The following is a 15,288-nucleotide window of genomic DNA, read 5'->3' on the forward strand; positions in this document are numbered from 1 at the left end:
TGATTACGATTATGAAGAGGAAGAAAAGATCAGATGAACAGTTGTATATCTCAACACAAATATACCAAGACATGAGGTTTCTGCAGTTAGTAAATTTAACTATTGATGCACAAAACTATCTAGAAAAAGATGTACACAGGTGTACAAATAAAGAGGCTTGCATAGAAGACTTGTCTCAAAACTAGCCTAGAGGAGTTCTGATCACCTTTTCCAGGTTATGTCTCAAGGCAAAGTCTGGAGACATGGTGTTAAAGATGTGAGATAATCCAACAAGGGGCTTATTGACATTTTTGCCTCAAAATAAAAATTCTCTCCTCTGCAAGTTCAGGTTAAAACATAGCATGGGTCACTCTTTATCAGTCATCACTTTGCTGACATCACTTCAAATTGCAGCAACACTGCTGGCAAGAAATTTCATTTCCTGCTCCCTGTCCCTCACCCCTAAACGTATCATGGTTTGAGTGTTGAGAAAATGAAAACCAAACCCAAACAGAGTATGCATATCCCACACAAGTGAACATCAGCTGCAAGTTTGTTGTGCTATCCTATAATTGTCTAGAGAGGCCCCGATAGTAAATATAGTCCTTCAGGTTACCATCACCATTTGGCTGTTTAAATACAGACGTGGGTAATGAAACAGAAGGAAAATTAGGTGTACCGGTTGTCTGTGCTTCCTGCAGAGGTGAAACAGTTGAATATTCAGAGGTACCAGAATTGGGCACAAGACCCGTTGGGCTCATCATCCTTTCTAGTGCCTGTGCTAACAAACAAAATTTAAAATTTAAAATTTAAAAAGTTTAAATGTCACAAATGTAGGATATTTCTCCTTTCTCCCTTTTTCTCACACACAGGCTTGAGGGGTCCTGAGAGGTACCCCAAGGTGAGTTTAGGATCACACCCAGTTTCATTTTAACTAGGACTGCAAAATTTACTGGATTTGAAAAACACAGTCAGTAGTTCTATACAGGTTATTTCCTCACTAAGCATAGGAATTTATCTGTATCATACTACCCTTCTTGATGTTGGTGTCTTATACTAAATATTTGCATAGGGAGGTCTCTATGTGTACAGCCCAACATGTTAAATTGAATAGATCATTCCAATAAGGCCTACAGAGCACAAGAATGAGACCTATGCAGACTAGGCAATACAGTGCAAAACTGCTATAGAAAGCAAAGTCAAGGGCATCAGTATCAGGTAGGTGTAGGATAATTTTCATAACAATCTATGAGATTGCGGGGGGGGGGGGATAGGGAAGCAAAGAAAATGTATACGGACTCATTCTCTCTCCAACTATCAGCAGCCAGGAAAAAGCAACAGAATTTCCTTCTTGGGAAATTCCATAGGACACCTGGTTGGCCATTGTCAGAATACCAAACCAGATAGATAATTGCCTCATCAAGCATAATTATTCTTATGTTCTAAGAGGCAGTATGACAAATATATTCATCACTCTTAAAAATTATTTCTTTTAAAAGTTTCTAAATATAACATATGAATGGAACTCCTGTTAACTTCATCCTATGCAGTGTTCAGATATATTACAAATGTTTCTGAGCACAATTTATAATAGAAATATTGTTCAAATTGGGAAGACTGTTTCAATACTCAGGAGTTATTCCAGTTACCTTTTCTCTTCCTCCTAATTTTATTAAATCATTTTTACCTTTGTTAATGGACTCATAGCAGCTTATGCAGACTCTTGCTTCTTTATCCAGATACTGAAGTTTGCATTTCCGATTACAACAGGCTGTACAAAAAACCTAGATTAGAACAGCAGCTATATTAGTATGATGAATCTAAAAAATAGTTAAAATAATATATTACTAATTAGACAAGACACAAACAGGTGGGGGAATTAATACTATATGAACAATCTTATTTTGCAGTTTTAGTACCTGTCTTTCCAAAGTGCAGTTTTTGCAACATAAAGGTCAAGGGACCCCTGACTGTTAGGTCCAGTTGCGGACGACTCTGGGGTTGCAGCGCTCATCTCACTTTACTGGCCGAGGGAACAGCTTCTGGGTCATGTGGCCAGCATGACTAAGCCGCTTCTGGTGAAACCAGAGCAGCGCACGGAAACGCCGTTTACCTTCCCGCCGGAGCGGTACCTATTTATCTACTTGCACTTTGACGTGCTTTCGAACTGCTAGGTTTCAGGAGCTGGGACAGGAGCTCACCCTGTTGCAGGGTTCCAAACCACCAACCTTCTGATCGGCAAGCCCTAGGCTCTGTGGTTTAACCTGTGTCCCCTATATAGAGCACAATAAATTAACTCTATAGCACGGGTGTCAAACACAAGGCCCGCGGGCCGAATCCGGCCCGCCAGACCTCATCATGTGGCCCGTGTAGCTGCCAGCCCGCTTCCCCCTGCGAGGCGGCGCGCTGTGGGCGGGGATGGGGGGCTGGAAGGCGGACGGTGGAGAAAGCGAAGGCGCTCCCTTCCCGCGCCGTTACTCGGCCGGCCTGAGAGAAAAATTCTGAGACGGCGGCCTTCATCCAGGCTCGGGGGGCTATGGCGGGACTTTGCCCTCTCGGCGGCCTGAAGCATCTGGAGCTGGGGCGGCTGCGGGACCCGCCAGGCAGCAGCGGCGGCAGCGGAATCGCCGCCACTTCTTCTCCTTCTCCTCCTCCTTGCTCGCCGTTGCCGCCGCTCTCTTCTTGCTCGAGGCAGGCCTGGAGCCGGGACAACCCGGGCTTCGAGCCCGAGGAGGAGGCGGGCGAAGCGGCCAGGGCAGCTGGCGGGAGCGTGGCGGCGGGGGCCATGCTGCAGATGGGCGTGGTGGAGTGGGGTGCCTTCGCCCTCAGAGCCCGACGCCCGGGAGGGCCTGCCGAGAGCGGGAGGCAGCGGAGGTGCAGGCAGCGCGGCGAAAAGGAGGAAGGTGGGGGGGGAGGCAGGCCAGCAGCCTTGCTCCGCCGGAGGCGCCCCGCCGCTGCCGCCGCGTTTCCCTCACGAGGAGACGGGCAAGGAGATCGCTGAGCAGCCGCCGCCGCCTCGCCTGGGCCAAAGGGATGGCGCACCGCCTGCGAGGTGAGTCGCCGCCCGGCCGGGCCCTTCTGTCGCCCTTCCCGGCTCGCATCTCTCCTGTTTCACCTTATTACTCGCGAGTCTTCTGCTCTGAAGACAGATGCAAGTAATCCGTTCAGCTCCTCTGCAACCTCCTTTCCCACCTTTAGCACACTTTTGATTCCCTTGTTGGCCAAAGGCTCTACCACAGACATGTCCAAAGTCCATTTCAGGGGCCTAATCCGGCCCCTTCGGCAGTTTATGGGGTAAAATCCTCAAAAAACCCCTCAACAACTTCAACCCTAAAAAAAAAAAGCTCAGCAATTTCAATCCTAAAACTTTGGTTGGCCCTCACGGCCCTTCACTTCATCAAATCTGGCCCTCCTTGAAAAAAGTTTGGGCACCCCTGCTCTATAGCACAACACTGACATCTAGTGGAGGTTTTTTTAAAAAACCACCACCACAACAAACCTTACATTTGTGTAGAATCTATTTATGCCCAACTCACACAATTAGTAATAAAATTGATTTCAGGGTGTGTGTGTGAAAAAATAGGAGGAACAAACAAAAACTGAAGCATGAATTGCCTTACTCTGATCTCTGAACAATTCTGAATCACTGTAGTGCACCAAGATGAATGCTATACTATGAACAAGTTACCTAGAATCAAATCCCATATAGTGAGCCATCCATTATTTGCATCTGACTACAGAGGTGCTGCTGTAAAGCAGTGTTTCCCAAACGTTTTTGGGCAACGGCACACCTGTTTACCGGAAAAAAATCTCGCGGCACACCACCATTAAAGCCCCGCCCCGTGACGTCAGCGCGCAGCGTCACGCCGGGAGGGAGGCACAAAAGTGAAAGTTTTTTCCCTCCCCCTTGCCGGGGTGGGAGGAGGCAGCAGAGCGAGGGACTGAGGGACGGCGGCAGCTGAGGCGGCCACCCCTCGACGCCGTCCCAAAAGCCGCCAAAAAGCCCTAAAAAAAGAGGAGCAGCACAAAAAACACACCACACACGGGGGGCGTGTTCTAATTCGCTTCTAACTCCGGGTTAGAGCGCAGCACGTGGAGGATGGGTGGGGAAAGAGAGAGGAGGCGCACTGATAGAACGCCAGGCACGGGGGCCGCCAGGGAGAGCCAGCGCGCGCCCCACCCCGGACGCTCGCGGCCACCGCCATCCCTCCCTCCCAGGGAAGGCGGGATTAGAGCAAGCGCCCGGGCAGCAAGAAGCGCGCGCGCGCCGGCCCTGCCCTGGATCCCTCAGAACCGCCAGTCTCTGGGAAAGTGGGCGTGGCTTCAGAACTCTCAGGCAGCAGCACCCGCCGCCCGGCAAGGCTTCCCATTGGGAGGCGCGAATGCTTTAGTGGGCGGGGATTGGTGCAAATATAGGCAGGGCGGGCTGAGAGGAGGAGCCGCCGCCGAGGAGCTGCGACACCAGCAGCGTTTCCTCTCCCCCCTCCCCTCCCGTGTCAACAAGCGGGGCGCCTGCGCCGGGGGTTTGCGCGTCAGGCAGGCAGCCAGCGAGAGCCCCGCGCTGGGCGGCCGCTGCTCGCCGCTGCCGCCCCGCGTCTCGCCGCCCGACTCGCCCGCCTCCCTCCCACGGCACACTAGGCAACGTCTGGCGGCACACTAGTGTGCCGCGGAACACCGGTTGGGAAACACTGCTGTAAAGGATAAAGTGGAATAGCTTCAAATTTGCCAGTCTCAGCCCATGGGGAGAAGGAATGGAAGACACATTTGGGGGGAAAAAATCTCTTTTATGTTCTGGTCTAGGAAAAGAGATCAGATTGTACAGAGCTTATCTTGAGCCAAAACCTGCCTAGATCAACTTCCAAAATATTTTCAAAGATAATGAATTGCCTTGAGCAAGTTCATAGTGCCTAATCATTATAAAATACTACAACGTATTTCATACATCTGTAGTCAGAAGATAGGATTTCTTAACTCTGGGAAAATTTGTCAATGGGCTTGGTCACGCTTCATTTTGAGAGCTCAGCTCTATTTTAATCAACTTTCAAAAGCCAGGCCAAGAATGAATAGGGATTACTTTAAAAAAAGGTATATTCTTGTGCTGAGGACACTCATCCTGAAGGGCTGGGGTGAGAAGGATTTTGGATCTGGGTGATGCAATCATTAAGAACATAGCTGAGTGTGTGATGGGCATGCAGACAATAGGGAGAATTGCCTGCCTGAAGTGAAGGGTGTGTAGATGCAATTTGTAATCTAGTCAGCCTGCTATATAGTGCTAGCAAAAAAAAAAAGAAGAAGAAAAAAAGACGCCTGCTCCTTGGGAGAAAGGCAATGGCAAACCTAGGCAACATCTTAAAAAGCAGAGACATCACCTTGCCAACAAAGGTCCGTATATTAAAGCCATGGTTTTCCCAGTAGTGATGTATGGAAGAGAGAGCTGGACCATAAAGAAGGCTGATCGCCGAAGAATTGATGCTTTTGTATTATGGTGCTGGAGGAGACTCTTGAGAGTCCCATGGACTGCAAGAAGATCAAACCTATCCATTCTTAAGGAAATCAGCCCTGAGTGCTCACTGGAAGGACAGATCGTGAAGCTGTGGCTCCAATACTTTGGCCACCTCATGAGAAGAGAAGACTCCCTGGAAAAGACCCTGATGTTGGGAAAGATTGAGGGCACAAGAAGAAGGGGACGACAGAGGATGAGATGGTTAGACAGTGTTCTGGAAGCTACAAACATGAGTCTGACCAAACTGCGGGAGGCAGTGGAAGACAGGAGTGCCTGGCGTGCTCTGGTCCATGGGGTCACGAAGAGTCGGACACGACTAAACGACTAAACAACAAATATAGTGCTAGGGAGGGGTCAGCAATAGTGCTGCATGCTAGCACCAACGACATGGGGAAATGTAGTTGGAAGGTCCTGGAAGCAAAATCGAGGTTGCTAGGTAGAATACTGAAAGCCAGGACCTTCAAAGTAGTTTTATCTGAAATAATACCTGTGCTACACACAGGGGCAGCTAGACAGGCACAGTTGTGTAATCTCAATGCATGAATGAGACAGTATTGTCAGGAGAAGGGATTTAGATTTATTAAACAGTAGGGAACCTTTGGGACAAATCAAACTTGGATGGGCTCTACTTAACCAGGATGCAACCAAGCTGTTAAAATCAAGAACAATTTTCAAACTGATTGTGGGGTGAAACCGACAGGAGCCAAGGAGGGTCGGATTTGGAACAAACCTTCCCCCAGGATGAAGGTGAAAAGGTTTATTATCATTTAAATGGAGGAGTATAGAACTAGGCATCAAGAGTGTAGGGGCACATAACAGCAATTCAGAGAGCACAAAGCAACACAGACTAAAATGCAAGTGCCATAGATAATGTTGAGACAGAAACTGCGTTTTTCTAGTAATGCTCAAGGCCTTGGGGCTAAGATGCGTGAGCTGGAGTGCTTGGTTTGAGAGGACCGATATAGTGGGTATAACAGAAACTTGGTGGAATGAAAACAACCATTGAGGCACTCATCTATGGATGCAAACTTTATAGGAAGGATATTGAAGGGAGTACTGGAGGTGGTGGTCAAAGATTACATAAGAGACGAAATCCTACAGAATCTTGGATACCAGACCACTGGTTGGCCACTATGAGAACAGTGTGTTGGACCAGATGGGGCATTTGGCCATATCCAGCAGGGACCTTCTTATGTTTCTACCAGTCTACGGTCTCCCCCCGCATTTAGCTTTTAATATATGGCAGGGCAAGCTGTGCTCAGATAACATAGTTTTCTCTCTCCCCAGCACAGGCTGGATTTTCAAGACTGCACTGGGTAGCAAGTACTGGGACATTTATATGCTGCTTTTGATCAACATTTTCCACTTTTACTTGCAAACTAAAGATTGTGTGCAAACCTTAATGATTATCTAGAATACAGATTGTGTCTTTCTTTCCTTCTATATATTATTTGTTCAGTTACCAGGATCTGAAGCCTGTTTGACTGCATTTTCAATTAGTAAAACTTTAGGCTGATAACACTTAATAGTGCCTGTTTCCATCCCAACTAAGCCAGTTTTGGGGGAGGGGAAGGATGGGAATGGTGTTAATAAAAGCAAATGCTAACCTAGAAGGATAAATACTTATTTCTAACTTCTATGATGAGCAGACATATGGACTAGGATAGATATTTTAAAATAGGTTTAGATTACTTACTTTCCCACAAGCACGGCAATGGTGTCTTCTTTTTGTAAATGTGAACTTGGCTTGACAATTCATGCAGTTTGGTGCTTCTGAATCAGGAACCCAGGATGGCTGCTTGTCCCCTGGGACTACAGCTTGTTCTACTACTTGAGCAGGTTCCGAGATCACAGGTGAGACACTACCTTTGTTTTCCAAGCTGCTTTGTGTGTCAGCATTATTAAATCTGTTTGACTCAGAACAGGTTTTAGTATCTGAGAGAGAGGTATTTGAGATTGTGGAATTTATCACTTGGGGCTCACTCTCAAGTTTATTTGGACTACTAAGCTCAGAAGAGAGTTTGGATTTTGGTGAAAAGTTTTGCAACTGTTTTGGCCTTGCACCTCCACTGTGCACCATCTGTTGGCTGCTTACGAGGTCTGAAATTTCAGTTGCAGTTTCACTTATGTGATCTGAAGTCTCTTGTTGAACCGGCTGTGTTCCTTTTCCCACCAGAATCCCCAATCTAGGTTCAGAATTGGAAACTATACAATTGTTATTGACAGAAGCTTCCCTCTTCTTAAATTCTGTTTCTACTTGTAAACTATCACTTCTGACATTCAGTTTGTTAACATCTATTAAGTTATCATAAATCACATCAGATTCCGACAGTCCATCATCAGTATCTTCTTCCAGAGGCTTTGAATGGCTCACTTCGGAACAATGCTCAGTTAAGAAGGCATCAAGTTCAGCATCACTAATGAGCAGATCACTTCCAATAATGTCTTCTTCGATAGCTAGATCAATTGAAGCTCTATCACCAATGTCAGCGGGCAAAACACTGCTGCATGTTTCAGTAACCAAAGAACTAGAAGTAGCAGCAGAGTCTTGATATTGGAAAAGATGACATTTACTAGTAATGTTGTCAAAACCCACATTCTCGCTATCTGTAAAGGCAGGCTTCTCTAGGCAGCACTGGATGGGTTTGTTTACATTTCCATCTTGTTCAGAAGCTTCTATTCTGTGAAACAATTCTTCTTTAGAAAGGCCATTGTTATATTTTTCTGTGTGCACAGTTACCTCACTAATGACATCTGCTGCTTCACTCTGAGCAGTTTTTCCACTTGTGTCATCAGTTGAAACTAGTGACCCACATATAGAAACAGCAAGTGGAAGACAGGACAATGAAGTCTGTACATCTTCAAAGACCTCTGATGTTGAAACTATGTTTGCAGTTGCACTGGTTTTCTCTTCTGCACTAGAGATATTTTCCTCAGGGGTGGGTGTTTTATCCAATACCAACATATTATCCATTTGAAGTGGGGAGGCACATAAAGTCTCTTCTTTTGGCAATATTAAGCTGTTGTTATTCAACCCATGTGTCTTTGGCAGGTTAGAGGTTTCAGATTCAATCTTATCTTCTTTTGAAATAGTTTGCTTGCCACTTTCTCCATGTATCGTTTCACTTTCTGCACTATTTTCATCTACTAACAACTCACAAGGCAGCTCATCTTTGGAACTTTCTACAGTTGGCTTTAGTTGGGCTATTAAAGCTGATACTCTCTCAAGGCCTGTAGTTTGTTCTACCTGATCAATTACTTCATTGTTATCCAAAGTTCCCGTCTTTTCTTGAGCCCCACCAGATTCCACTACATTTGCTTCAGAAAGGCTGTCTGTCTTTAGCATCACTTGGCTCTGTTTTTCTGTTGTGCCATCTTCCTTATTATACAGTGTTGTATCTTCATCAGTCAGTTGATGTGTGCCAGAATCCGCACTATAATCAACAGACAAGTTACAAGCAGTGGCTGTTACCAATGATAAATCAAAACCAGTAAGAGAGCTTGTATTGGTCTGAAAGTCACCTGGCTGCAACTTTTGAATACACTCCGAATTACTTTTCACATGGCTCAAATTACCTGTGTCACTGATAAGATCACAGACGGGTATGCTACATCGCCCAAGGCAAGAAGATTGATTTTTATCCGAAGAACCACCATCCACCATAGACAAAAGATCTAACCCAGTGACATTTTTCTCATTCTGTTCAGTGTTCAGTTCAAAGTTTGCTACATTTGTAGTCTGACTAGACAATGAGAGGTCAGTTGATGTTGTACATCTACTAATATTTTCTTGCACATTTGGTCCCAGGAATTTTGGCTGCTGGTAATCTAATTCTGAAGAAAGAAAGTGAGATTTGGAATCATGTGGATTTACAATTTTGTTGTTTTCAAGTTCATCTGAAATTAAAATAAAAATTGTTAGAAATTCATTACACCCCTCTCTCTCTCTCTCTCTCACACACACACACACACACACACACACTCACTCATCCCTATGGCATCAAAAACAAATATTAATAAAAGGCTATTTTTTTGCCCCCATTCTTCCTGTTCTTTGTCTCCCCACGCCTCCCCATTGTCTGTTTTAGATTGTAACCTCCTTGGGAGCAGGAACACAGTAATATGGTGAATGAGGCTCTGTAAAGCACCATATACACCAGTGGTGTCCTTCATTATAATCCACTTTAAGCATGCTGTTCTCTCACACAAAATAGAAGCATGAAGTAAAAACTAACCAGTATTCTGCTCAAATTCATCAAGTAGCTTGTCCAAGTCTGAGACTGCTGCTTTGAAGTAACTGTCCATTCTAAGGCTGAATCTGGTAAGAGTTTTCTCCTCTTGCGCCTATGTAGAATACCGTACATTGAATTAAGCAAGGGAAGATCTACTGGTAGATCTTGAACAATTTGTAGTAGATTTTAAGAAATTTCTGACTACCAATTCTTTAAAACAGTAACAGTATAAAGAGGGTTGTATGCTTCTATCAAATTAGGCTGCTGAAAAAGAAGAAGTCAAGGCCTGATTAAACCAATGATTTATTAAACTGTGGCTTAGAGTTGTGTGAGTCCAGCAGCTTAAGTATGTTTTGGTTTGCTTTTACTGCTAGCAAACTATTATCTGAAGCCATAGGTTTTTTTGCTTATAAACTTGTTTTAACTATGGCTTGGCATTATAGGTGAACTGAGCACTCTTCCTTAACCATGGTGTATCTGACTAGCCCCATTACAAAACTTGCATAAAGTCACAATCCCAAGCAAAGGTGCCACCCTGTGCCAAAGACTGGGGGTGTGTCATGTGTGCTATGACGATGTCACATGATGTTTCGGGAGGAGCACTCAGCAACCTTCCACAACAAGAAGAGAATGAGCTGGCCAGGGAAGACACACTTGACTTCCTCAACCCCCAAACACTGGGGGAGGGCCAAAAGAGCTCAGCCCCCTGGAGTTGGCGTCCCTGATCCAAAGCATTTCAGACTTACATAATCCTTTCACTGTGAATTTTACAACTCCCGTGATGTGGGATTTTCTAAAACAAATTCCATTTTAGAAATGCATAGCTTCGTAAAACAAATTAGTAACATTTTTTTTATTTAGATATTTTACGCTGCCTTTCAAAGCACTTTACAGCATAAAGTCATCATAAAATGGGTAATAATTCAAATAAAATAAAATAAAAACAATTCATTACAAAGTCAGTTGTAAAATAGCACCAATGGTTAAAAGTACATTAAAAACAGACTGCATTAAAAATAGATGTTAACACCAGGACTATAGATTCTGTTTAAAAACCAGCCTAGGAGGCAGCCAAATGTACTTCCCATGGGGGGAAGTTCCACAACAGAACCACGACTGAGCCCCTAGCTTTTGTGCCCCCCTCCCTCTTGTGAAGGACCTTAGCAGCAGGTCAACCTCAAGAGCTGACTGGGCTAATACATGTGCATACAATCCTTAAGATAACTTGGTTCCAAGCCATCTAGTACCTTAAAGGTAACAACTAGTATTTAAAATTGGACCTGGAAGCCCACTTGCAGCCAGTGAAGGTGGTGCAGAATCAGTGATATATGCTCAGATTGCATGACCTTTCAGAAGCAATGGGGCAGCTACAAACTGATCAGCTGAACATTCTTCAAATGCAGACCCCATGCAGCACACTACAGTAGTCTAGCCTAGATGCAATCAGAATAATGAATAAGAACAGTACAAGTCAAAATGGGCAACTGGAATGGATATAATGAAATATAATAAAATCAACCAAGTTATTTCAGGTACTCTGTAGGAAGCATATATTTATGATCAAAGCTCTTGTTAAAACTAATGTCCTCCCTTAAAATCTAAATAATATAAAACTAGTAGGCTAATCAGTCATCTTCATTTATAATATTTATAAACAATCCAATAAAAATAATTTCCAAGTAAACCTATGAAGTGGCTTGAATATAACATTTAAGGCACACTAAGTACACTCCTTCACATATTTCAGTTCAACTACTTTTGGTTATTGGAAAAAAACTTTTCAAATATTTATTTAGCATCAACACTGACAAATATAAAATAGCATAAAGGTTAAATGCTATAGTCAAACTGCTTTAAGTTACAAAGAATTTACAACTTACTTTAATCATTCTTGGGACAAAAATAGCCTTAGCCTGGTAGACACTGTGACTAGGATGTGTCTCCAAAGCTGGTCAGTGAAGAGTTACTGCTGATGTCACAAGATTCGCCCCTCTCTCTGCCTTGATCAAATATAGAATTTCCTTCCCATTTTACTGAAAGGATTTCCTTTGGACATTTAATTATGGTATCATTTTGGGGCAAGCCAGCTTATTTTAAAATCTTAACACTTTATATAGAACTTAAAAACCAATATAATTTCAGGAAATGGAAATTATAATTTAAAACCTGATAACATAATTAGTCAGTATCTAACCCAAAAAAGTCTTTTAAGATGGTTCATTGAGACATGAAGAGTAATGAAAAACAAGCTGTGGACAAACACTGTCAATTTGATCACTCAAAAATCATGTGACAAACCATGACTTGCAAACCAAGTACTTGGTAAGCACTTTGAAATTCTTGATAAGAAATGTAATCCTAAAGCAACCTATGACAAAACTGTCAAGTATACAGCACAAAGATCATTAACATTCTAAATATTTCTGTCTTGTTGCTGATCTCATGTCAGCTAAAGCATAGGGTAAAAATGCTGCAGCTTGTGTAGACTTAGTTGCAAGAAGTCAAGTCATTTTTGAACTGGGAAGAAAACGTTCCTAACTCTTTAAGTGCAGAGACAAGCTAGGGAGACACCCAGGGGCTTCACTTGCTTGTGCTCTGAGGTGGTCCCTGCACACGGAACAGCACAGATTTTGGTGCAACAAACCCACCCTCGCTCGCTATGGTGTCGTCATATCAGCTTGACTTCTCACATGATTATCTTCCTTCACATATAGGAGCGGGGAAAGAAAAACACACACAAGTCATCACCTGCGAATTCTCTTGCATTATATTGGCATTTCAACCTTGAGCCAGATTCAACCTCCTGCGCCGGATTGTTTACTACAATGGCTCCACAAACCATAAAAAGCACACCGGGGCGGACAAAACTTCTGGAGATTTATTATAATCGCACGGGATTATTCCAACCAAGACCGGGGAAGGGGAGGGGAGAGAAAGCATGGGGGGGGTTGTTTGATGTTGAGATTTCCAACCTCTCCAGGCGCCAGACAAAAAGTGGAGCCTGAAACTCTTTGGAGAGGCGACCAAACGTGAAGATGCCAAGCAAGGAAGGGGGTTGCAGGAGGAGAGAGGAACCCACTCACTCGCCCAGCCAGGGAGGGCAGGACACCCCGGGGTGCCGATCCTTCCCTTTATAAGACAGTAGAGCAGGCGGGTCTTTCATACCCGCCGCTTTAGCCCCCCTCGCTCCTGCCCCCAAACGGGGAGAGGGGGAAATCTGTGGGGTGGCGAGCAGCCAGAGCATTGCTTGAAGAGATAACTCGTCTACACCGCGTCTCTCGTTGTCACAGAATACCTGAGAGGAATGGAGGCCCACAGGCGCCCGCCCCCCCCCCCCACATCTGAGGGACAAAAAATAATAATTGGGCGCCGGACCCTCTTTTGAGGCCGATACCCGGAGCAGGCACGCCCCCACACCAGGAAACAACAACACCCCCCCTACACACACCCCCCGCTCACCTCATGGGCGCCCCGCCAGCTTAATACGAGCCCCGCGAAGCGCGGCGGGACTTTCGCGCAGACTTTTTTTTGTCTTTCCCCGAGAAAGTGGGGAGGGGGGGAGGGCTGTTCTCTTTCTTCTTCAGGTCACCGTGCGCATGCGCTGCCCTCGCGCTCTGCCCCCCCCTCTCTCCGCCTTCCCTCAAGTCTCTTCTTGCTACCAATCTCCGGGATGGAGTCAAGTGCGCTTGCGCAGTTGCTAGGCTGTTTTTCTTCCCTCCTCCTCTTCCTCCTCCTCCGCGCTTCGGAGGTCAAGTCAAAAGGTTCGGGTGATTCCCCCTCAGACCCGGGCGGGCGGCGGGTTGGTGCGCCAAAAGTGGTGCTTAGGCATCCGGATTGAGGTAGTGGCCGCTTGCATTTCCTCTGCTTGGGAGGTAAAGTTGCACCGAAAAAGGAGAAGGGAAGAGGACGCTTGGTTTTGCAGAACGTTTGAATAGGCTTCTTTTTTATGTAGAGATGCCAAATTTGGGAAAGGTTACTGTAATTAAAGCATCAGTACAGGACGCCTCCGTCTACTGTCCTCCCTTCAAGGTCCTTGCCTTCCCCTATTGTGATCCTTTTTAATCTTTTAAATGGACTTTGGTATCCGGCGGTGAAACGTCAAGCTCTTAAGAAAAGCAAGAGCGATCAGAAAGTCCGGCTTTGAAGGTCCTTAGGACGCTCGGGATCGCATGGAGCTATTTTAAAGGGGAAAGCGCCTTTGAGAATGTGCAGAGTACACGTAGCTGCTCACTCAGAAGCCACAGCCGTCCCTGCACATTAGAGTTGGGCTTTTATTTAAGTGGCTGCTGAGCTATAGACACATATTTGTTTTCTAACTACATTTATTAGCTATCATTCAAAATGCATCATTTCCTTGTAACATATAAGCAACATAATCACTATCCTCATATCAGCATAAGCCTGATAGCTAAGGAGTGGAGTTTTTTCTGAGGCAACCACTAAGCTGAGGAGGTACAGTAAGCTTGCCACGCCTACAGCCAAAACCGTGCATAGTCAAAACACATTGGGTTCAATGGTGGGTGGAATTGACAAAGTTATTTTTCTTGGAACCCCACCCCCTTTTCATGTTTTGCTACACGCATAAAGCTTAATGTGCACAAGTATTCCTGGCATCTTTGTTGCATAGCTGTCCTCCTATGCTGAAGACACACCTTATTAATTACCTTGATCACCCAGGTTTAGCTGAATGTTGGAAGATTTAGGACATAGCACTATGGAATTTGCTCCCACAAAAAAAGGATTAGACAAATGCACAGAGAATAAGGTTATCCAGAGCTACTAACCATGATGACTATGTTCTGTGTCCACTTTTGGGGGGAGTATGGCTCAATAGTAGTAGGTGGTAAGCATCACAAGTGGGCAGAATGCTGTTACCCTCAGGTCTTGTTTGTGGGTTTCCCATAGGCATCTGGTTGGTCACTTTGAGAACAGAATGCTGGCCATCGGCCTGATCCAGCAGGCTCTTATGTTCAGTGCTGCGAAACATAATTCTAAATAAATACATTGTGTTCTGAACAAACTGTAGCAAATATTACTTCTTCAACATACCAAAATATTACAGAATATTTTGGCAAACTCTCAGCTTGGGAGTGTAAATATAATTCATTAATATTCAGCTTTAATTGTTTGCATTTCTGTATGACTGAAGTGTTGAAAGGGAGTCATGCCTAATTACTTAACAACTTCTCCCAAAGAATTGTTTTTGTTTACAGCAGCACATCCTAAGCCTTCAGGCTTGATAATCTAATCTAATAGTCAGAATTATGTTAAAGTTTGTGAAAATATTTGCTTTTAATGGCTTTTGGTAAAATAACATCAGACGATGAAGAAACCATCTGTTTGCAGGTTACACTCATGTGCAATAGAAAACTTAAATTTGTTTTTAAGATGCACAGTGCAGTATTTCAAAGTCATAATCAGTTTTAATTGCCAGCAAATATATTTTAATAATTTGAATTTATTTATCTAACAAAAATTATAGTTTGATTGTCGTAAAGACAATAAATATTAAAATTATAAATAAAACATGTAAACAATTTAAAACATTTTAAAATAATTAAAATGAACAGTAAA

At 44.3% G+C, this 15,288-nt stretch overlaps 1 protein-coding gene across 4 annotated transcripts in view; it reads right to left on the reverse strand.

Annotated features, from left to right (window-relative positions):
* The window catches only part of ZFYVE16 (zinc finger FYVE-type containing 16), a 34,836-nt gene extending 21,498 nt beyond the window's left edge, over positions 1 to 13,338 (reverse strand). The window contains exons 1-6 of one of the 4 annotated variants that reach the window (XM_081212477.1): positions 13,174 to 13,338; positions 12,363 to 12,416; positions 9,718 to 9,826; positions 7,179 to 9,379; positions 1,667 to 1,763; positions 659 to 760 (exon numbers count right to left, since the gene is read on the reverse strand). In XM_081212477.1, the coding sequence (XP_081068603.1) occupies positions 659 to 760; positions 1,667 to 1,763; positions 7,179 to 9,379; positions 9,718 to 9,787 (2,470 nt within the window). In that variant the 5' untranslated portion in view covers positions 9,788 to 9,826; positions 12,363 to 12,416; positions 13,174 to 13,338. Of the gene's footprint in view, positions 1 to 658; positions 761 to 1,666; positions 1,764 to 7,178; positions 9,380 to 9,717; positions 9,827 to 12,362; positions 12,417 to 13,173 lie in introns of those variants that run through there. The other 3 variants (XM_081212479.1, XM_081212478.1, XM_081212480.1) reach the window with 3 other exon arrangements.
* Between the last annotated feature and the right edge of the window lie 1,950 nt (positions 13,339 to 15,288).

The sequence above is a fragment of the Podarcis bocagei genome, assembly GCF_964188305.1.
Source record: "Podarcis bocagei genome assembly, chromosome: 11".
NCBI lineage: Eukaryota > Metazoa > Chordata > Lepidosauria > Squamata > Lacertidae > Podarcis > Podarcis bocagei.